Genomic DNA, 24,296 nt, shown 5'->3' on the forward strand with positions numbered 1-24,296 from the left:
TAGGGTAGACTTTTTCTTCTCTGGAAATATCTTGTTAACGTCTTAGTTCTGTGATTCTTGTCAGTGTTGCGGTACAGATGAGTGCTGGTGCCCCCGAGTCCCAGCTGCCACAGCTCTTGCAGGCTGTTCTCTGATGCAGTGCTGCCAGCCTTCTTGCTTGTCCCCATATCTGGCTGTCACCCAGACTCCCTCTGTTTGTGTTATCTTTGTGTTTGTTTTCCTTCACTCAGCAGACCATTTACTTCTTTACTTTGTTTTTCCACTGTGGTTTAGCCTCTTACTGTGCAATATAATTCCCATCTTTCCCACTCCCTTGTGTTGTCTGGTGACAACTAGTTTGTTTCACTTCCTTCTTGCAGGGCTGTAGTTGAGCGCTGTGATCATGAGAAGGATACCCTGATAGTGGATAGGTTTCAATGAGAACTGTCTTCTTTAATGTTCTTCAACACCACTTTCGTAGATGAAACGTGTGGGAGGTCATTTGAATACCTTAATTCAGCTGTATTCTAGATTCTATGTCACCTACTTTGGTGCAGTGAAGTTTTTCTTATTGCTGTGCTTCCTTGTATGCAAACCCATCCTTTGCATGCATCTCTCCTTCATTCAGGTTTGTTTCCCATCCTGCTTGTCTGCTTCAAGGGCTTGGTATGGAAGCAATGACTGTACATCGTATTGACTGTGTAGGATGATGTTCTGTCCTGCTTTGAGAGAAAAAGTTCTTCATTTCCTTCTAGTTCCATTTGTTGCAGGACCCATGGCAGGCCTTCTGTGGTCACAGTGCAGATTTACAGTGTGATATCATCACCTTGTTTTTTTATTCTTGGTTGTGGAGCCTCTACTTGGTATGGCTGTAATATTTTTAAGCATTGATTAAAAGGTCATTCCAGGTCACATATATACACAAGAACATGTTTATACAATCCTTTCTTACTGTAGCTTTTCTTAGTTAAATCTTGTTCCACTGTAGAAATATTCTTCAGGAGCATTGTTCCTTTTGTTGACCAAAATCCAACATGGTGGTAAGTTGATTTAATAATCTGAAAGAGAGCTTCATATTTGCAATTTAATTAAAGCATATTGTAGGCATTTCCTATGATTATTTACATACTAAAAGAAGAGCCGTTCTGAATGGGGTGTTAGAGGCTCTGGAGAGGTTATGTGTGTGCTGAGGCTGTGGTTTAGTCACCTTCCTATAAGTGATTTGTTAACTTTTACTATTATCCCTGTATACTTTGCTTTGATCTCCCTGGGTTACTTCACTTTTAAGTGTTTAATGAACTATTACACATGGATGAAGGGCAACTAAGGAAATGGTTAATAGAGTAAAACAAAATTCATGATAGCTGTACTAAGCCGAATACTTGCTAGTTTGGCTATATTGCAGTTTCCTTGGCTGTAATGCAGTGTGTCTTGATTCATTTTCTGGTGGTTTTGGAGTTTTTCCATGGGCTGTACAGTTATTTTTCCTGTGTTCATCTTTTCTTTGCTGTGAAATGCCCTGAGGTAGACATTCTTGACCCTCTAGCAACTGGGCTGATGAGTTTAGTCGCTCTTTTCAAGTGTTACTAATAGATTCATAAATACAGCAATTACAAGTATTTGCTTTGTAACAAATGTGTTCAAAGCAGTTAATTTAGTGTTTCAAGATAAAGGGGCCCTTGTACTGAAACTGCATGTAACAGCTTCAGCGCAGATTTTGTCTCCTGTTGGAGGGAAGAGATATTGCACCATACATAATGCATCACACGAGCCACCCTTTGCAGGACCAGAATCAGATCTGGTTGCTTTGACTTCATTACGGAGCACAGAGTGCCATACCCTAGCAGTCACAAGGCTTAGCTAAAACTTAAGCTGCAATATTGTTATTTCACTGAACGAATGAGCGGGCTTTTTATGGAATTAATGTTATTTAACTTCATGGTTTGATTTTAGTTTCTAATTCCCTTTCATTTTTAAAGGTGTCATCTGTGCAGGGAGAATTACCATGCGGAGTAGTTTAATACAAAACACGGGCATTAAGTTTTACATGCAAAAAACCCAACCCCTGCTGGATACACTCACAACAGTGCCTGCACGCTGATTGTTTGCTGTTTTGTTCCACTTGAACAATTTTCATGCTGTTGTTTCCCCTTGTTTGCTGTTCTCCAGCTCTGTGCTTCAGCGTGGCCTGGAACATCCCAGCCTTTCGTGCAGCCCTGATGAGAGCTGTTAGAATTTAGGCGAGTTCTAAATTAATAGCGTTCTTGAAGCAATACAAATAAAAATACTTTCAAAGAGATAAACTTTATCTTGAGTTTGTCTTGGAGAGTATTTTGAAATGGCTGCTGAAAAGTTGTGCAGGAGCATTGCAGATGTCGTCGTAAGCCAGCCAGCCCTCCGAGGCATCCATTATTTACATTTAGCATTCATTATTCCAAGATGAAAGCTTTGGTAGGTTGAAAATAGTCATTTGTAACCATAACCTTTTTCTTGTCGCCGTTCCCACCCACTCGTTCACCCATGCACTTCAGCCTCGGAATGATTTCCTATCCCAAGAGTTCATGGGAACTGGGAACAAGGGTGGCTGTTGTAACTGCCATTATAAAGACTGGGAAAAAAATGAAGTGGGTTGGAGAGGGCAAAAGAACAAGGAACCGTCGCATCAATTTCATGTTCTTCTGATCAAAAGCTTGAGACAAATATTAAAAGCACTTATGTTCCAAATGCTGCAGTTTTACACGATTTCTTCTATTACATCTCTTAATGTGTTGGGTGTTTTTGCCTTCCTGATAGTTGAGCTTTACGTTTCTTTTCTTGCTTCGTATTTAAACATTGTTATGTTGATGTTGTTGCAGCCTTGCTTTGGTTGTTCAGACTATTTCAGTTCCCTGGAGTAAAGCAGTTCCTGAATGCTGTTAGTGGAAGGCCCAACATTCGCCAAAACCTCCTTGAAAATGAAGCTGAATTCATGAAATTTGAGTTGCTTCAGTCAGAGGTTAAAGAGCTCATGAAAACACTGTTTACAGAATAACCCACAGGCGCAATTGGTAACTGTAGCCTAAAATTTAGGAGTTTTTTTTCAGGTAGAGCAGATCTAAAAATCTGTTGTTTATGACTGATATGAACTATGCTTATCACTGATGTAGAAATGAACTGGAAGTGAATGCTGATGTATTGAAGGGTTTAAATCAGCTCTTCTTCATACTGAAAGCTTTTGTGAATTTCCTTTGATTTGTAATGAATCTCACCCTTATTTTTAAATGCAGTGATAGTGTCCTTGCACTGTTAATGTGGGGGAGCATGTAAACAATCATAGGTTAGTATATTTTTATAATCTGAGAGTACTATATAAGGGCTTAAATTCCTATTTTCAAACAGAGCCAGGCATTCGTTGCTTGCATTGATTTGTACTTTGTTCACAATTCTGGGCACGTGTACATATGCAGAGAGTTTTTATGGAAGCTATTTGAGAAACTGATCCTGAGCCTCTTTATGCTGCTGCTGTACTGACTGTGAATTCTTCTCCAGGTGCCCAGATTATTGATTTGATGATGCTTGTCATCGACGTGACAAAGGGGATGCAGACGCAGTCAGCAGAGTGCTTGGTGATCGGGCAGATTGCCTGCCAGAAGATGGTGGTAGTTCTGAACAAAATAGATCTCCTTCCAGAGGCAAAGAGACAAAGTGCCATTGAGAAGATGACTAAGAAGATGCAGAAGACCTTGGAAAATACAAAGTAAGTTAACAGTAACATTAACAGTTGAATTGTAACATAAATACTTTAAGCACTTTTCACTTTCAGTATTCTGCTGAATTCATCTGTCTGGCCCCTGCTAAATGAGTCATAGATGTAGACCAGAAGAGCGGAAACATTACCAGAAATTCCAACTCAGCCCTGGATTTGGAAGTATCATGTACATAGAAATATCTTAGTGTGATTAAACTTTTCAGTTTAAAGGGCTGCTTCGAATTCAGATTGGATAAAACAAAGCCAGAAAGGCTGGGTGAAGGAGAACTGCTAGTTTGTGAGCTTGTAAATTTTCTTGTTTTCCAGAGTTCCTTTTCTACTCTAATGAAAAGAAAGAGTTAGACCTTTTCCTTAACCCAGGGTGAAAGATGTGATTGCCTGAACTAGGGAGATAAAGGCAGCTTCTGGTGATATTCATCTGCCACAGATCAGTATGGGCAAGAATCTGATTGACAATGTTCCTGAAGTTTCCTATAATGCAGCTTGACTGACTGGGCTGGTGTTTCAGTCTTGTTTTGCATAAAATAATTGAGGAAAATAATAACGTGCAGGGAAATTTGTGATGGAAAATGCAGCTGTTATGAGGTGGGACAATAAAGCAGAAACTCTTATAGCTGTTATGCAGTTTAGTGGTTTACACAAATAGAAGCAGAGCTTACTTTGTCCAGGGTCTTGGGGGTCTGTAAGACTCCAAGGTTTACAGCATGAAGGTCACATTTTGATTTTGAGAACTGAGAGAATCAAGTACAGTTGAGTCCCACAGGTATGTCTTGAAAACGAGCAGACTGTCAGAACTGGGGGGGAAGTGAGTTTTTGAAGCATGGGACATGTTAACTGGGAGGTCCTTTCTGCCAGCTCTCTTTAAAAACAAGGATGTGCATCAGTTGATAACAACAGCTGTGATTCCACATGGAGAAAAACGGTCTGTCGTAATGTTTTAATTATTCATTTGAACTCCGGATCCTAGGAATGCTCTTTTATCGGACATGCCTGTGTATTGTTCTCATAACTAACATTCCTTTTCTGTAAGAATAGCCTGCCCTTTATGATGCATTGAAAGCTTTGCTACCCCGGGCTGATTGCAAAGTGCCCATCCCATTGTATGCTGGGCACATGTTTCTTGACAGCCTCTTTTCCACTCAACTTTAAACTTCCAAATACATGCTTAACTGTTTTTGTATTTCTAAACTACTTTGGACAGCAGGGCACATGCTGAGACCATCTGACAGTTGCCTCAGGCCTCAGACACTTGTCAATGGGGTGTTTTCCAGGACTAGTTTACTTGCTGATTATTATTATAGGCAGAGGAAAGTAACATGTAGTAGTTTGAAAATTTGTGGTGCCATAAGTAAATGCAAACTGTTCCTATGAATGGAATTTCTATTTAATTGTAACTTCTGGCACATGCTACCTTGTGTCTTTGTTGAACAGGATCTAAACACTGCTGACAGCACATCCAGGTTGTGGAGTGACAATTTTAGTAGGTCTTAATCATATTTGGAAGTGCCTCTAACATCAGTATATAGTTACTACAGCTTATTCTGGCATAGGGGAAATGGAGTGATGCATAGATCTTATTGTAATATGTTGTCCTAAAGAGTTTCTATGAAAATAAAAGTTCTGAAAGTCTCATTGGTAAATCACAAAAATTTTCAGTGCACGTTTTTTCACCCTCTGTTCCCAGATGCTTTGGAGGAAAATATACTGGTTTCTCTTTTTGCTACTCATTGAGCTCACTGTACAGAACTTAGTGTTTTTTCTTTACTGTAGTTCATTCCCTTTTTGAGATGAAATCTATGATTTGAGGTGAAGGAAGAATCACGAGGCTGACAGCACTCACGACTTTTGGTCTGAATCTATTAAATAAGAGTCATTTATCTTTCAGAGCCAAGCCATTTTTTAATTATTTTTTTTTACTGTTGATTATTGTTGCATTACTTTAACAAATATGTGTATTTAACATGGTTAATCCTGAATTTTGAAAAAATGCAGTAATAACCTGACTTACAATCTGATTTCCATTTCCAAAATGTAGGCAAAGCAAGCTTGCAGATCAGCTGAACTATAGGTTGTGTTCTAGGGAGCAAAAGTCACAAATTCAATCAGCGGACTCTAAAAAATAACAAAGCAGCTGCTGAATATTAAGGACTTGAAGAATAGAATTCATTGCAAGAGAAAAGCTGAAGCAGGGTCAGCAGTTCTGCTCTTTTCAGAAGCTTTGCATGTTTGAGATTGTTATATAAATTTTCATTTCAGTAGAATTAGACCCACTGTCTGCAAACCTTGCACGCTGTCTGCACACTCAGGTAGATATCGTGTCATCTTGCATTTGGCTCCTGTTTGGAAGGTTATGGCTGTACAGCCAGGACTGTAATTGTTCTACTGAAAGTTGAAAACTGAGTTAGTCTTCAGGTAAGTTAGCTTGAATTCAGAGCTACTCTGATAAAACTGGGTAATGTGTCCTGATGCTGAACAGAGTTAAAGATTTCATGGTGAAGTTCAGTAGCACAAATTCCAGTAATTAAATAAATAAGTAAAAAAATATATATATATACATGTGTATATATACGTCCTATACGTGTGTGTGTATATATATATGTGTGTATATATATATATATATATATATAAATTGTCTGTTATTCACTAAGAGGGAAGAACAGATACATCAGGTTCTGAGACAGTTTCTTTGCCTTCACAGTCTGGTTTACACATGTGGGAGATCTGTGGTCTAATGGTGGGAGTCCCTCCTCTCTTTCAGGTTCTGTGGGTGTCCTATTGTTGCTGTTGCAGCAAAGCCTGGTGGACCGGAAGCTCCAGAGTCTGAGAATCCACTTGGTGTTTCTGAATTAATTGAGGTACTTGCTGAAGAACTTAATGCTGTAAAATGTGCTTGAGCATCTTTAAGTCTTGTTAGAGTCACGCTATATTAGTATCCAGGACTGAAGAACTACTGCCTTAATTCAGTTTGATAGGACCTAATTGATCAGGGATTCCTTTCAGTGGGTGGAGGACTTGTAGATCTGTGCCCCAAAAGTGGATCTCCTATTCCAACTTCACATTCTTTGAATACCTGTCTTAGGAAGCCACTATCAAACATGTTGAAATGTTTTAAAGTTGTCAGGAATTACAAAGCATAATAAATAAAAATTGCTTTAAAATCCTGCCAAATCATTGCTAGGTGTTACTTTAGAATTACATCACAAATGGGAATTGCTAAGTCATGACCTGAACCAGTGATTGAGCACCTGGGGAAAGGACACAGCCAGCTCTGAGAGCACAGATGAAAGCAATTCACCTGTGCAACTGAAAAGGGCGGAACAAGGTTCTACATGCTCCCTAAGCCTCATTTAAGGGCTGGCTGCCTCAAGGGAAGGTTCTCTAGCTGGACTATTCCTCCTTTTGGAGTATTTGGTAAGCCCTGATCCTTGGGATGATTAAGCAAATCTTTTGTTCTTTAACTGGATTATGACTATCACCCTTTTTTGGGTAATTTAATAGTGGTGATCTGCGATCTCCTTCCCTGTGCACCTCAGTTAGGAGAACAGTGAAGCGGTGAATTCATGCACTCAGAAATTGAACATAGGTAAATGTCTCCTTCCTTCAAAGGGGTGCTATGATAGGGTTTAAGTCTATGATTCTTTCTTCTAAATCACCTATGCCTCGTTGTGGAGGGTGGACAGAGCTGAGCTACTGAGGAGACAGTCAGCATTTTGTTTTAATTCTCGTTATCCTCTGTGTGGCCTCTTACCTCCGATCAAATACTGCTCTGCTGTTAGAATATTTAATTTCCTTCTGGTCTTTTCTTTGGCACTCATCAGTGATTATTTGAACACTTGGCAAATAGTAAATTTACTTTGAAAAGACCTATAGGAAGTGTAGAGGTGACTGATCCTGTATTTAGATTGGGATGCTGGGGGACAGAGGAGTTAAGTCCAATGAGTTTACTAACACTGCTTGCCAAATTTAAAGCAGTAAAGACCACTTCTGGAATGTACTTGCCAGTTTTGATTGCAATTGTGAGTGCTTAGTGCTCTGCTTACTGTACAGTCAATAAGTAAACAAAGGTTTAAACAGATGTTTCTTTAAGAAAGATTATTGTGATGGAAAGATAATCTGTAATAAATAGAAATGCTCACTGATGTTGAAGGCTCACAGTAAACTCCCCAAAGGAGTTATCTCAGTGGCAGTCAGCCCTTAAATAGGATCTAGGAGAGGTGCAGCCAGGCTCCACTCCTTCCAGTAGCACAGCTGAATTACCTTTACCTGTGCTTATGCAGCTGACTCATTGCTTGCTTCAGGTGGTCGATCAGAGGTTCAAGCTGTGATCAACAGTTTCCCATACAGTTTACCAAGGTCTGAGGTTTCCATTTGAACAATCTGAGGTATACAACCAATGATCACCTGTGGTCATGATGATATGTGGGGGTTCTGGAGCTAGTAAGTGTAGAATCCATTCTCTAGAGCAGCCCCACCTGCCCTTAGAATGAAACTCTTTCTCTGTGATACTGTGACTTGTTTACTACATGCCTTGCGCTTCTGCAAATGATAATGTGCATGGCTTGTGTTTGTCTTGTAACCGAATGAGGTAGAGCGTGGAAAAAGCTGTTTAATGGTATAACTAGCACTATATCAAATGCATGTGAACAAGAGACGGTTGTAATGCAAGCTAATGCTTCAGAGGTATCATTAGTTCTAGCAGTGCTGAATTTGTATTTTTTGTGAGAATAATTCTTGAGGCTTTAAGGAAAAATGGATTATATGGTAAATTATTTGACACGTAGCTTATGCAGTGAAGGGCAGGATGCTTAGGAGTGCTGTTAGAGGTAGATGAGGGGTTTGGCTTGTACCAGTCTTGTCATCTCTTCTGTGAATAAATATTAAGAGGTATTAGTAGAGCTGGTAAATGCTCTGTGAGCCCTGCCATTGAGCTTCAAGGAATTGCCCTTTTTCTTGTTGATGAGGCTTCCTCTCCATTGTTCTGCCATTAAGACTTTGACTTAACCTACAGTTTTTGGCCTTAAAAACAGACACTAAAAGCAGTGCTACATTTATATGCAGATACTGTAACAGGCAGAGATCAAAAGTGATTGGAGACAGAGGTGAACCAGCTCCTCTGAACCACTGTTAGTGTGTGACTGCATTTTTATCATTAAAGCCTGATGTCAGTGATGATGGATTTGAAGAAAGTTATTTGTCAGCAAAACAGAAATCCCAAACTTGGAGAATTTCTCTAAAAAATGTTCCGCTATTTTTCTTAGTGTCTTGATCCTCCATCAAGCGTTAACATAAATCTGAAAGGGAAGTTGACTGAGAGAACTTACCTGAATATAATAGTTTTTCTGGGAGGGAGGCAGGGATGGGGTGCTAATACCTTTATGTAATTTAATTTGCACTAGATCAAAAAAGCTGAAGTAGCAAAATACGCTATGAAACTGTACTTTGGGACAGGTGGGAAGGGGGAAGACAAGGATACAGGGTTGTTTTTTTTTCGTTTACTTTGCTGCAGTGTCTAAATTGAGTTTGGCAGCAACTTCATTGCCAGCGCAGTTTTGCTAACCAAGCTAAATGTGCAGCACCAAATCTTTCTAAGGCAGAAAATCGAACTGTTCCTGCTGCTAATTGTACATCTACTCTATGGCACGCACAGTTAATTTGACATTGGTGCGTTCTGAGCTCATTGGGAGATGCTTGAAGTCAGTAAAGCTGCAAGGCTGTTCAATCAATCATCCGCTTGCCTTCCTTTCGCTGTATGGCTGTCATGACTTTTCACCCTGGCATGGTTCTGCTTTTATCTTTTATTCAGGTCCTGAAGTCTCAGGCTTACCTGCCATCGAGAGACCCCTCGGGTCATTTCCTTATGGCAGTTGACCATTGCTTCTCTATCAAGGGTCAAGGCACGGTGATGACAGGGACTATTCTTTCTGGCTCCGTTAGCCTTGGTGACAATGTGGAGATTCCTGCCCTGAAGGTGAGTCTCTCACTCCTCTCAATTTTCCTAATAGAAAGAGGTGCTTGACAAAGAAGAGAGTGTTCTCCAATCTGAAATTATTCCATTATTTTTCTGATACTCAAATATAATCTAAGCTAATAATAGTGAGTGACTTGGAGATTTTTTTAGTTAACATAGCCAGTGAAGTCACCTGCTCTATTTTAGTTAAATGAAGAAGAAAGAAGACTGACGTAGTGTTTAGATTTTCAACTTCAGGAAAGCAAAGTGAGTCTATTTCTAAGATGGGATGTACTGAAGGACTTAAAAAAATGTTTAAGTGAGGTTACTTTAATTTGAGACATTGTGCATCAGTGAGAAGGCTTGCAAAGGAGTCTGACTGGGTGGGCTCCCTGAGATGTCTGGAAGCGAAGGAAATGGCAAGAAGGCCGCAGTGAAATGCTTGATGCACATTCTCTTTCTTTGCTGGGGAGTTTAATTGGTGTCAGCATGTTCTGGAAGAGTTGCTTCTTGCTGTAGTTGGGATTTATAAGAGATCCTATAGAAAGCTGAGGTCTTTCAATGGGCTTAGTAACAACAGGTGGGTTGTTTATTTCTAGAGAAGTGAAAGACTAAGATTGGAGATAAATGAGTCTTTGACACAGAGAGGTCAGATTCATTTGAGTCTCATAGCGTTAGCAGTTTGCCTCAAAGTTTGCTATTTTCAGTTGCTGTAGATGAACTTATCCTTCCACAGCCTTGTGTGAAATAGCGGTCATGCCATACATCTCAGCTATAATAGTGGCGAGCAGGATTTTACTTTTTGCTGTGAGCAGTTTGTGAATGTGACTGTTCACGGTGTGCAGGTAACCAAGGCACAGTTGAAGGAAGCAACTTTTGTAAGTTTGAATTGCGTGTTGTACTTACCCCTGCTAGCATCATGTGGAGTTGGGTTAGGATACCTATGAAAGGTCAAACCTTTCTCAGGCCTACAACATAATGGAGGAAGCACATTTCACAACACATTGTGGTTTATGACTCTCTCTGACCCTTTTTTGCCCTGACCCTATGGTAACTGAGATTGACAGCTGGTGCCCACTGGGCATTTAGGGACATTACAAACCATCTGCTTTTTAAATTTGAGGAACCCTCTCACCAAATGAAGTGGCATCATCTTCCAGTTCTACTAATGGACTTCGACATCTTTGACCGCTTGAACCTGCACAAAGGAGGGACACAGCAATTAAAAATAAACAGTGACATTCTCAAACGCCCGTGCTTGCTCTGATTGAGGCTGAGAGCACCAGCAGTGCATGGATTCCTTTATGCTGTTGCCTATGTAAATTGCCATCTGGGGTTGATTATCCATACAGCAAAAAGAAAAATTATATATGTGTGTTTGGCAAAAAGCTTTGACACAGCAAACAGTTCGCTATCCGATTGAGTTAGTAGTATTTGCTCACTAGTGCTTGAAATCCACCTTGAAGAGCATGAACCCAGGGTTTCTACAGCAAAAACATAGTGTTGGCAGAGCTCTGAATGTCCGTTAAGATTACTTCAGTGGTCTTTCAATCTCTATAGTCTTTCAGTATATAAACTGTAACAAGTTGTGACATTTTTATTTCTCCTTTATAAAACTTCCTGGAGTTAAAAAGGAAGGATTTTTATTTTTTTGCAATGCAAATTCATTTTATTTTACTGATAGATTTGGCCCTCATGATTTCAAAATGTTGAGCGATGTATATTGTGTTTAGTGAATGTAGTTTGTGAGTTTGTGTCTTTCTGTAGCATTCATTAATTGAGAAAGGAAGATGTTTTTTTCAATGGTGGGAAGTATCTTTGTCTTCCTTACAGCTGAAGAGAATGATAGAAGCTTTAGAACAGGAATCACATAGAAGGCCAACACAAAAAAAATGCGAGTGACAAAACCTGAGACTTTTGCTTACTTAAATCAGGAGAGTTGCCTCTTGATCAGTTGGTAACGTCCTGAAAGCATTAATCCAGTATTATCTCAGCTGTGATTGGCCACCATGGGTATGTAGTGCTCACAAAACGTATATGTGGGAGCTAGGTACAAAGGCCACTATTTTTTTTCTCCCAGAAATTCTAAGTAGTAGAAACTTGCTTTCTACTTTATATTCAAGTTCCCATTTGTTCTGTTCAGTGTAATTGCTGTTTAATGTTATTGCAAGTTGATCCACGCTGCGTGCCTGGTGAATGTTAACAGCTTCACTGGAACACGTATAAAAATAAAGTGTGCTGCCATTTTGTAATGCATTTTGTCAGAAGTTTGTGAGTGATTTGATGACTAAGGAGCTGAGTTATTGGTAAATGATTGGTGCCTATCTCTAGGGGATCATTTGTGGATTTTTGCTGTGCACTGGAGCTGAATAATGTGTCTGGTTTAATAGAATACAAGGTTATTTCTTGTGTAATAGAATTGTGGGCCACTAGTAATGGACCCTCCTTGGGAGGTGCATCTCGGAGGTGCGCCTTTGATGTCTGATTTCTGATCTGCTAGGTGTGACTGAGCAGCTACCATTAACAGAAAGAGGAATGTTCACGCTGAGTCCAACCTTCACATACCCTGATGTTTGCACCATTGCTGTAGTATTTCTTCAAAGTGGCAAGACTGTTTATGAAGTGCTCCTCTGTAGCTGGAGAGCACTCATCCAGGTGTTTTGGTACTTTGATATACTTTTGAGAGGTCATCTGAGATATCAAGTATGAACAAAATAAGAAGCTTGTTTCTGTTTTCTAGTCAAATCTTGTAGTAAATGAATATCAGTTGAAGCCAGTAGTAGATCTTGTCTTGACAAGGTCCTGTTTGTTGTCAGATTGTACTGACTTTATGAACTTGTAAGATGTTTCATTTTCCAAGTGCGATACTTGGCATAACTTCATGGATTCATATGCTTCTATGATATGAAGAGATCTTTTCAAGCTTCTTTGTTGGCTAAGTAACATTGGTCCAATTTCAGGCAGACATTCTGTAGCTTTATGGCTCAACCAATAAAGAAATTCTCCCATGTCTGCTAAAGTAACTCAAATAGCTAAGCTGCTGTAGTTATTCAGACTGTAACAGATAATTCAGCTTTTTCTTGCATGATTACTTCAGCCTAACTGAAACTAGTTCTTACTACATCTATATGTTAAAGCTCAATGAGTAGGGGTTTTCTGATGTCAATATATTTAAGGACTTTTTTTTTTTTTTTTTTTTTTTTTTTTGCAAGGTCATACAGAGTTGTCCTACTGAAGTCTTGTCAGAGAACACATTTCAATAATTAAATCTCAGAAAATGAGGTTGATATCACAAAGATGCATGTATATAGAATTTCATGATAACATTTTAGGTATCTGTTTGCTACTTTCATCTTCTGTTCTGCAGCCCTCAAAGCATGCCTAGTCCAAAGTTCATGATGTCTTGATTGTATGTTGTTTACTACTGCAAGTAGGAGACGTTGCTGTATTTTCTGTTAAATATATATGACTTCTGTTTCTATTCCTGCTTCTTCTGAGGCTTCTGGGATTTTCCCTACACAGTGAGGTCAGAACTGGTCTTTAAGATGCTAGGCAAGAAGCCTCGCTCACCTTGGACGTGGCTTGTTTGTGAAATCTCTTCCATTCCCCTTCCTAGAGGTTTGTGATAGAAAAATACCTCATCACTGAATGCAATTCACTAACTACGTAGCAGCTGTGTCAAATAATATTGCAAAAAGTTAGTGAGATCTACTTCAGACTGATTGTTTTCTTTCACTGTTCTTGGGAACCTGTTCTAGAACGGAGTTTCTCTGATGGCATGAAATGTCTAAACTTCGATTCTGCTTTTTCCCTTGAAACTTGGCTATAACTTATTTTTGTTCTGTGGAACTTCTCAGCCAACTTTCCTTCTCATTAAAATGCTGTGAGGAAGGGCAGTTCAGAAAAATCTGCAAGTGTCTGGGGGGAAAGAATGAAATGTAACCAGTAAAATCGCTTCCTGGTGAGAAGGCAGTTCGTAATACATATTAAAATATGTGGGTAATAAAATATAAGAATCTCAAATCCTAAATCAATAAATTAAACATACGCGATGTTATACACGCAATTTAATTCAGTACAAGTATTGAACTGTTTCTTTAATTGTCTGGCACTTCTAAAGCATGGATTGTGTTTGTTGGAGATTTTCTCCTTTCCTAGAAAAGATCAGAGTGAATCCTACTGGTTTTGCATCTGCTGTGGCATTTACTTAAAAGCAAAACATGCGGGATTTGGCTTATATTAGAAAGTATTCTTTTGACGTTTAAGGATATTATCAGTTGTTTTGGAAGAATTAAACTCCTCAGCACAGTTCTTTGTGGTTAAGTAAAGGATTAAAGACCTGATCCGGTGCCTGTGGAATAAAATTTAGATCTGGCAATAAAAACTTCTCAAATCTTCTTGGCTTGATCTCTTGAGAGAACAGAAAGAGCAGATGCTGAGCTCTTCTAAAGATCAGTTCCCTCATTTTCAATGTATGGTTTTATAATGTTTTGCTGTTTATCATTATTTAAACTTAAAAAAAATAATAATAAAATAAAAACAGCAAACAGAAGGAAAGGGATAACACCATAAAAGAAAGGGATGCATTTTCATTGTGAAAGAAAGGTTCGTAATGAACCTCAGGCTTTGAAAAGGCTTAAAAAGAGACTTGTATGCTTCTATTCTTTAAGTACTCAATAGTGAAGTACAGTAGCTCGTATCTCTTGTGATTTTTATTGAGAATAGTATGTGTATAGTAAAAAGAGAGAATAAGATCAGGACTTTATGTTAGGCATATTCTATTCAGGACCAGGGATAAGACATGAAAGAGAGGGAGCTGGGTGCATATCATGGGGTTTAATTCTTATTTTTTTAGTTTGTCAGAGCAGAAGGGAAGGCAGCCAGAGGGAGAGCAGCCAACCTGAGCAGCGCTAATCCAAACCACGCACTGTATTTTTGGAGCTTGTGTGTCTAATGTGATCTCTGTAAGCAGAAAAGTGGCCTGGTCATTGTTGGCCAATTAACTCTTCAAGTACTGAAATTCATTTTCAGTGCAGTTTTATTTGGAGGAGGGTCTAGATTGTTCCCTGTGTTCCTTGCCAGGGAAATGCAGTTTGGCTGCAGGTTGCCTTCTAATGTATAAGGAAAAATTATCCAGGAAGTTTATTTTTTTTGTGTGTTTCTTCCTACGATGGAGCTGAAAAGGAATGAACTTGTTGCATCTGTCCACTTACAATGTCCGTAAGTGACTGGGATTCACAAGAAAGTGCAGCCTTGATGAAACTGTGCTGTTCTCTGAGATAGAAGTTCTGCAGTATTTCTCTGATGTTAATTGCTTGTTAAGGAATATCTGCAATGTTGACTGGCTGTGGTTAACTGATGACATGATTTTAAGTATGGTGCTTATGGTGTTACCACACAGATAATTTTACCTTAGCAGTTGGAAAGTGTGGAGATGTACTGTTGGGTAGAATTGGTATTCCCTTCAGTGGGATTCAAAATGAAAAGGAAATACAGGTTTGTCTTGGCTGTGTCTGAGTACGTGAACCTTATGTTTGTCCTTGGGTACCATGACTCATTTTCTTGGGGAAATCAAATCTTGTTTCTTCTGTTCAAATTTTAGCAGGACATTTGTCTCATAAAATTTTTTAAAAACTCAAAAAAGAGGCTTAAAAATGTTGTTATAGAAATACAAGACAGGAAAGAAACTGAACTGAATAAGAGGAAACACACAGGCTTTTTCCCCATATTTTTTTTTTTTCCCCCATCCTTTTGAAGCCAGTACCAAGCAAGGTAGATGGAAACGAGTTTGAACACGCTGTCCTGAGGTTTCTCACCTGTTAGTTGGTGGAATGTGATGAGACATGAATAAATAGTGAACTTTATTTTTATTATTATTTTTTTAAAGAGCAGTTTCTGTTGATGAACGAGTAGGTTCCAGTATTTCCTCTAAAGGATCTGCCAGATATTCATCCTAAGACTAAAGTCTTTTATTTTCTGTTAAAAAGAAGCCCTGCAGCTGTCCAAAGCATGTGCTCCAAGCAACGTCCTTTAAGTTGCGTACAGGAGAAGGGCCTTAAGATGGCTTCAGTCTGGGATGCAACTAATAAAAACCTGCTTTTACTGTGGGACTTTGTAGGATGTTTCCTATGTAACAGTTGTTAGCCCAGTGATCAGTTGCTGTGTTCTGGTGTTTGTGTACATGGGAGTTCGAGGTTAGTTTGAAAATAAGTTAATGGACATAATGCTAGTAATCACAAACCAACATCCAAATGCCTTTTTGTTTCAAGTTTTTAGTAACTTTTTAAAGCAAGGGATGGTTGTTCTGTTTGCATATTTCTTTGCTTAAGTATTGCTTCTACTGGGTCGTTAACTTTATTTCTCTTAATTTGTTGGGTAGAATTGTTCTCTGTGCAATTTAATTGAAAACAGACCCACATGCATGTACATATTTCGTTTGAGCAGAAGTATTATTGGAATGCTTGAGTAGTAGTGGGAAAGGTAACCTCCTGAATGGGAAACATAGCTTTCACCTGGACTTCCTGCTGCAAATGTAATTTTAGTTGGAGTAGGCTTAGTAAAAGCAATGAACAACTTTCATGTTTCAAATTTTTAAGTTCCAATGCTGGAGGCCTTGGCAAAATTTCAGTAACCAGAATTGAAGGAAGGAATGTCACTTTTTGTTCTTCCTCGGTCATCTATATACGGTGCAATTCCTCATTTGATCAGGTTGTTAAGAAGTAGAGCTATTCGGCAGTGCTGTGTTGAGTAATCATGCTCTGTGCATTGCAAAGTTCTGATCGGATCTGAGCAGTGACAAAAAAAAAAGTGGATTTGAGTTTTGAAAATCTTACTTAACCAGTGTCCTTGAAGTTGAACTTCTGCTAGATTTGACCTAAAGGTAGAACAGTATGGGTTGGGGTTTTAGTACCCAGGAATCTAACATGCCTATCATCAGTGTTTTCTTGATGAAGCATGATGTAATCCAGTTGGCAGCTCAGCACCACTCAGCATTGCCCACACTCCCCAGGTGGGATGGGGGAGAGAATCAGTAGGGTATAAATGTAAGGATTCATGGGTTGAGATAAAGCTGTGAGTCCAAGCAAAGCAAAGGATTAATTCACTCCTTCCTGTTTACAGGGAGGTGTTCAGCCACATGAGGTAAGCAGGGCTCATCATGCAAAGTATTTTCTTGGGGAATCAATCACCATCACTCTAAATGTTCCCCCTTCCTCCTACTTTCCCCCAGTTCTTCTTGCTGAGCATGATGCCACACGATATGAAACATCCCTATTGCCCATTTGGATCAGCTGTCCTGACTGTGTCCCCTCCCAGTTCCTTGCTGTTGTGGCACTGTGAGAAGCTGCAGAGTCCTTGGCTCTGTGTAAGCACTGCTCTGCAGCAACTGAACCATCGGTGTTATCACCACTATTTTCATCAGAAATCCACAGCACAGAAGCATATGAGTCTCTATGGAAAAAAAATTAACTCTATCCCAGCCGAAAACATAACATGAAATGTTATTACATTATAGGATGTCCTATGGCTTTCTTGCCTTGTACTGTCTTCCTGAGATAGCAGGTTTCCTCCTCCTTCAGAAGAGTAAATAATATTCTGATATTGCTGTGAAAATTGCATGAGAATTGACTTTGCTCTTTAAACGTTTGTTCAGCTCATCAGATGAATCTGTTGTCCTGTGCCTGTGACAATAACACGTATTGTTGGAAATAAATGTAAGACATCTCTGTGGCATTCTCATAATACTATATTGTAATAGTCCGTGCACTTTGATGAAAGGAAAAAGTAATACTGGAGAAAGCCAATATTTCCAGTATCTGCTGGAGTAATATAATTATGTGCACTGCCCAGATAGTACTGTGATGAACACGATACAAATGCCTTGATACAGATTTTCATTTGCAGCTTGCTGGAATGAAAACTACAAACTCTCAGGATCCTTCATGGTTATAAAGATTAGCTTGAAAGCATGTGCTGTAAAACTTAGTTGGTTTCTCTTCCTCTTCTAAATGAATAAATGATCAAATATAAGTGTTTCACTCTTAAGAAATCATAATGAAAAGGTCAAATAGCGTTTTGGTAAGGGGTCACAGTAACTAGTACATCTCCAGATGCCTAACCTGGGAACATAAACTAGAAGGCCCTTATGAAAGCCTTTGTTCTTAGCCCCAGTAGTTGACCTGTTTTCTATGTAGTTCACTTGTTCTATTTATTTTTCCTGCCTGGTGTTGCTGTTTGTTTAGTTCAGGTAGTAGAAATCTGCAATTAGAACTCATTGGAAACAAGGATCCTGTTATGTGTGGAGGCATCAATATCTTCAGTGAAAAAGGGATAGAAGTACTGAAAATTATGCCACAGTTTTGGTGGGTTTTTTTGTCACTTAAAATCAGTGTAAGCCTTCAACACTTTTTGAAGTTTCTCTGCCCTTTCATCAATATTCATGTGACCACACAGCTTTGTTTTGTTGGTTTTTTTCATTTCAATCAATATGTTCTGTTTGCTTTTTCTTAATATCATATTCACTATGTAAGCAATTTCAATAAGCTTCTATTCTGATCATTCCTGGAAGAGCTGTTTTTGTCTTACATGTCCTAGTATGTGGAACTGCAACAAGTTAAATGATAGCTTGGGAAGCAAATATACTATTAAAACTCAGTTCAGTTTTGAAAGGTGGGTATTATTCATGTGCTGTTTGCTTTGTCTAGAAGACATTGATCCTACTTGTAAAGATTACCTGACAATAATGTGAAGTCTTTAGTGAACGAGGAATATGCAGGTATACCACAATCACAAGTGGAACCACAGGAAAGAGGATTTTAAAAGGTATATTGAAAATATGAATTTTTATGCAAGATTGGACTAGACGCCCAATAAGGCTACAATACAAGCACAGTTTGCCCTTCAATCAGCACAAAATTACAATTGGTAGTTTAGTGCAAATGCAAAGTAGCACACAAGTCTTTGCACAGCACTAAAACACAAAATCCCAACCTGAGGTGTTTGTCCCTGTGTTTTAGAAGAGAACTGAAGGCGTGCAGTGATTGACAAAGAGCAGTGCTTTGCACAAGGTACCAGTGCTGCTATCTCAGATTTTCTGTTGTTGACTCGGTGCCCTTGTTTGAGGAGAAACAGTTGTTTCTACTGAATGTATCCAATTATCTTTCATTCCAGTGTTATGAAATGCTCCTTGATTGCCGGGGCTCTAGAGGAGCCTATTAAGAATTTGTATTTGCCTTGGGTAACTTGGGTTGTCTTTAATCTCTTATGGGTGAAGGAAGTTCTCTGATGTAGTGGGTTCCTACTTTGCTCGGAGCTCTCCCAAGAGGCTTAATGTGACCTTGAGATGCTACCTTAGACTGAAGTTTAATGTAATTTGTTCTGATGTATTAATATTTCTCAGGCATGCAGTTCCCTAAATAGTGGGAAAATGATGGCAATGTCCAAGATGGTAGAAGTTAAGATGTCTGTTCTTCCTCCTTGCACCAAGTGTTAGGAATTAGTGAAGCTCCAATTGCTTTCAAGTCCTTCTTACCATTTGTACGCCATCTCTATTTTCTTCTTCACTTATACTTCCCACCCAGACTTGTTGCTTGTGGTATTATGCTTCTACATCCAAATGCATTGTACTGTATGCAGATAAATAGTAGTCTTCTGTGACATCACTCTGAAAAAAATATCTTTGCTGCAAGCTTCCAATTTGCTTTTGGAATGGTAGAAATCCATTAGAGCTAATGGGATTAGGAAGAAAATATTTAAGGAAGACCGTTGTCTTCAGTTGTCTCAGCTTACATATTATCTTTAAAACGTGTCAAAGCTGAATGTTTTTCACTTTGTGGATTCCTACAAAAATTAATGCTGTTTTCATCAGTGTGGCTTCCTGTGTTATTGTTTTTTTCATTAAAGGACAGCTGTTACTGGGAGGAAGCTAAAGAGCTTTGTAATAGCACTGTTTAAAACATAAGAGTGAGAATGTGAAGGTAGGGGTTTTATCCATGGGGTAGAATTGTTTTAGTTTGGGATTTAATTTGTTTTGGGGTTGTTCCCCCTGCTGCATATGAGCTTCCTGTTTTAATTTGATTATGAAAGAACCAGAAGCATGATCAGTTTTTTTTTATAAGGGAAATTCCAATTTTCATCCATCGGGTTGCATGTACTTTAATATTGCTTATGTTTTAAAGGTTCAGATATAAGAAGAGGTGAGCAAAGTGTCTTTATGTCATATTGAAAAGAAGGGAAAAGAAGTAAGATGGTCACATCTAAGCATAGCTTTCTGGTTATGGTGTAATTCACAGCAGAAAGTTCAGCTGACGTATACATTATAAACAGTTGTAAAAACAGGCATTAGATATTTGCAGCCTGTGGTGGACTGAGTTAAAGTCTGTGATGTTGGAGTTATCTGGCATGCTGAGTTAACTCCACAAATCAGTACTGCGTTCTGTTCTGCATTCATTCTGTGCTGGGCAAGGTGATTAGTTCAGCAGTGAAGTTTTAAACCTGCCTTTTCTTTATTCAGTTTCATGTAGCTGCAGTGTCACCAGTTGGTGCTTTTTACTTGAGTCAGAACATGGCTGGGCTTCAGCAGAATGCAGTGGTGTGATTTAATTTACTTATAATTATGCTCAGTGCTTTACAGTATGCATGCTTGTTTTCTTTCTGTTTCCCTGCATGTAGAAAATGAAAGAATGTTAGTTTTAAGTTTAAACGTGACTGTTTTTGAGTATTCATTAATATGTTTAAATCTCCAGGTGTGTGATGTGATTATTTCCCTGAAGTGAACCTTAGCGCAGGTAGATTTTGGAACTTGTTGGTCCTATGCCTGTATTTAAACATGACCACATAAAAATGATTCTTGAATCTTCCTAATGTTTCACGTGCTGTGGACGTTTCCTGGGAGCCTTTACTTGGATTTTTAACTCACCTGTTTTGCTTTCAGTTTTTAAACACGGGCACTTGTGATGGATTGTGTAGCTTTAGTCCTAGCTCTGGTGGGGAAAACTGTAAGAATTTAATAGCGTTTAAAAAAGCTTGTTGGACACTGCAGTACCTGTGGTGTGTATGCTATGTGAGAGGTGTTTTCTTCTAATATTTTCAGAAAAGACTTAATATATGTATTTTAATATATACATACATTCATATATGTGTAGATAAATAAAATACATGTATATAAAAATATAGACATGTGCCCCTTTATATAGAAAAAGTTATAAATGTGAGTTTCCTTCACCCCTTCGTGATAATCAGCTTTAGGTTTTGGTTCAGGTTCTGCTTCAACAGAGTTAGCTTCATTTTGTGTTAACTCCCCTCCCGCCTCTCCTTTTAGCAACAACATTGGATTTTATCTGTTGTGTTTAATGTGCCTGTAGCTGAAATACTAAGATTTTAGTTGCTGGACTCAGAAGGTATGAATGGCATAATAAAAACTTTCATCATATCTAGTAAGTTTAGCAGAATTTTGTGTGAGGGGCTGACATGGCTGCCTCACTAATAATAAGAGGGAAGCACTTTGCAGAGGGCATAGGAGGTCTTGCAAGTTGTGAGTGTTGGTTTGTGTTATTACAGTTAGGATTGAAATGGGAGAAACACATTTCTATAGCTGCTGGTTATCCTTGGTACCACCTGGTACCGTTTGCAGCCACCACCAGAGCTCCAGTGTTCATGTCAATCAGGAAGCTTTTATTTATTGATAAGAAGTGTACAGAATGTTGAAGCTTTGTATGTGTGACTCTTTTTGATACTTGTGAAAGCTTTTACTCCCCCCCCTTCCACCTCCCCTCATCCAGTTAAAGTTAAGTCTGACTTCTCTCTGCTAGATTTAAAAGCATATTAAATCTATTTCTCATGTACGTCGTGTGCGTGTGTGGAAATTCTATCTAGCTGGAGTTCGTAACACTCTGATAACAATCAGAATTCGGCAATAATGAAAAATGCATCAGTGCTGGAACATTCAAGTATTGGGGCTTTTGAACCTTCAGAGGAATTTATCATATTTTTATTCGTAAATACAGCAAGCTTTAGTTTCTGTGAAGCAGATGGCTCGATGAAAACAGGAGAAGCCCAAATCAGCCCAGGCAGGTGTTGAGCAAATGTCTCCAGTGAGCTCTCACTCTGGCTGTGGTAAACATCTTTATTCTTTTTGGACTTAATTGCTGGGCAATTCAGTCACAAATATCCAGATGTGTACCTGTTGCATAGATCCAATCTCATCGGCCTTCCAAGCAAACATTTGCTTACCTCTTGTGTATCCTCGGCTTGCTCAGGTACCTTTTCAGAGCTGGTTCCTCATTGTTTCTAGATCTTTTTAACTGATAAAATTTCTGGGCCAAACACTTGAGCTTTTCTGTGTTATACCTTTAGAACTGCACTTACCAAAATGTAGACTTTGTGTTTTGAAAGCATGAATGTCTTCAGCATCATCAATTATTTTTTAATATTAAAAGTCAGCAGATGGAGCCAAAGGCTTGTAGAAAAATTACTTGTCCTGATATATATTAAACCACAAAGCCCGCTAAGTTTAATAATGCTTCTACTGAAACATACAGCAGCACTGCTAAACCTCATAGCAGCATCCCCTTTTCAGAGCCTTGCCTCTGTGCAAGAGGGAAAGCTCACTCCTTTGTATGCTGGGAACTGAAAAAGCTTAAAAAGATAAGTGGGAACCCGATTTTCTTTGTGGAGTTATGTCTGTGTAAAGGTTTTCTGAAGCATTGTTCACCACTTAATCAGAGAAACCGTGTTATATTTTGTCAATATTTCTACTTTTCCTCTGAGTGCAGTAATTGGAACCCACTATTGAGGGTTAGGTTGGAATTCATGACAACATCATTTTCATTATTGTGGAGTTGGTAAGGTATTGAGGTTTCATGTTTTTCCTCTGAAGCAACTGAAATAAGCTGTTGCCTTAGATAACGTGTCAGACTTGATATTCTAATAGGCTAACCCAATGCTTTTGGAAAATATTAACATCCTGTTGGGGTTTTGCATAGTATGTTTAGGAAAGTAAGGGGGTTGAACTGTTTTCCAAACAGTATGTCATGTATCCCACTTACCTAAAATAAAAACCCAGAGCACTGAGTGGGACCTGCCTTTTGCTGGAGAAGAGCAGAAAAAAAATCTGCTATAGTTATAAAATGATATCCGAGGGATATGCAAGAAACAGTGGAACTGGGCTAAGTACTGTGGTGGCTCAGCATTGATTTGCTTTCTTAGTAAAGATGGAAAAAAAAGTTTTAGTGATTCATGGTGGCAGTTTCATCAAACTACTAAATTTCATTTTTAAAAGTTGTACACTCCATCTGTAGGTCTGAAAGAATATGGGAGGTATAAATGCTACATAGAATACAGCATAAATAGTATATAATCGTATAGTTAAATATTGCACAGACTTTTTTCCTCATGTTTGCACTGATGATCCTTGAGGCTAGGTCTCTTTAGTCCTAGTCCTTTAGTCCTCTTAGTCCTTCTAGTAGAGCAACCAGGAACTTTGGAAACTTGGCTTATTGACCCAGTTAAAAGGCGTTTCTTATTTCTCTCTTGTGCTTAAATTATCCTTATCCCACTCCTCCTGTTGAGACATAGGGATAAACCTTCAACCAGTTGTACTGGCAAGCTGGTACTTAGTTTTCTCTGATTGCTGCTGGTTATGGTAGGAGTTTCTGATATAGAAGTTCTTCTTTTGAGTGTTGTGATCAGCTCTTGGTTTTGGATTCACTCCTGACTTACTGTGGGCCTTTCTAGTAATACATCAGGTACCTTTATTTAGGGAGAACAGCACTTCAAATGAAATCGTATCTTTTTCAAGCCATATCAGTTGTGCAAAAGAAGTCATTCAGCTCAGGGATGCACCATATAGTTCCATATTTTATCTTAGTCCATTGTCCTAAAATTGCAAGTCACCAGATCTCACTGTGATGGGTATCTTTTATGTCCGTATATACTGTGGAAGAATTTCAATGTGTTCTTGAAATAAAGACCATATAAATTCATGACCTAGTAAGACAGTGTGTATTTGCTGTATTTAAGCGAGCCTTCTGGATATACAGTCCAACGTTAGCATTGATTTGTGCTGAGATAAAGGCTGATATCCTCTGTGTCACGTTGCTGTCAAAGATAAGAGCAAATGCTGTTTTGATTTTTGAGAGAAGAATGCTTTGGCTAATGAAGACCAGTTGGTAAATGTAGAGGCTGGTGCAGCGAGGTCTGCTTAGCAGGGACACTGTGAAAGGCAGCAGTGACTTCTGGTGTTACAGCAAGGCACATTTTCAGTTGATAATTCTTGCTTTTGTCTTCTTTGAAAATACTTCTCTGATACCAGTTATCTTGCCCAGACTTAGCAGAGAGCAGACCTAATGGGGTACTTGTAATTTGTACTTTTTTTCCAGAGGTATCTATAGTGTATGAGGGGGAGTTGTTCTTATGCATTTCTCAATCATTTAAAATTGGGAAGGTACAACACGTAATGCATCAGGAGAGAAAGTGGTTATGAGGTTTTGTGCTATTTAGGAAGCACTTAGTCCCAGAATTTTGGGTGATGGGGGGCTTTGGAATTTGGTAACTACTGTGGAAAAAACTGGAGGAGATCAGATTGTGGAGAAATAGTACTAAAATCTGGAACATTTAAAAATACTG

General features: G+C 38.8%; 1 protein-coding gene across 2 annotated transcripts in view; it reads left to right on the forward strand.

The window, feature by feature from the left end:
* The window catches only part of EEFSEC (eukaryotic elongation factor, selenocysteine-tRNA specific), a 110,500-nt gene that overhangs the window by 23,460 nt on the left and 62,744 nt on the right, over positions 1-24,296 (forward strand). For both annotated transcript variants that reach the window (XM_072347698.1, XM_072347696.1), the window contains exons 2-4: positions 3,508-3,715; positions 6,486-6,582; positions 9,531-9,695. In XM_072347698.1, coding sequence (XP_072203799.1) covers positions 3,528-3,715; positions 6,486-6,582; positions 9,531-9,695 — 450 coding nt within the window. In that variant the 5' untranslated portion in view covers positions 3,508-3,527. The remainder of the gene's footprint in view (positions 1-3,507; positions 3,716-6,485; positions 6,583-9,530; positions 9,696-24,296) is intronic.

The sequence above is a fragment of the Excalfactoria chinensis genome, chromosome 12 (assembly GCF_039878825.1).
Source record: "Excalfactoria chinensis isolate bCotChi1 chromosome 12, bCotChi1.hap2, whole genome shotgun sequence".
NCBI lineage: Eukaryota > Metazoa > Chordata > Aves > Galliformes > Phasianidae > Excalfactoria > Excalfactoria chinensis.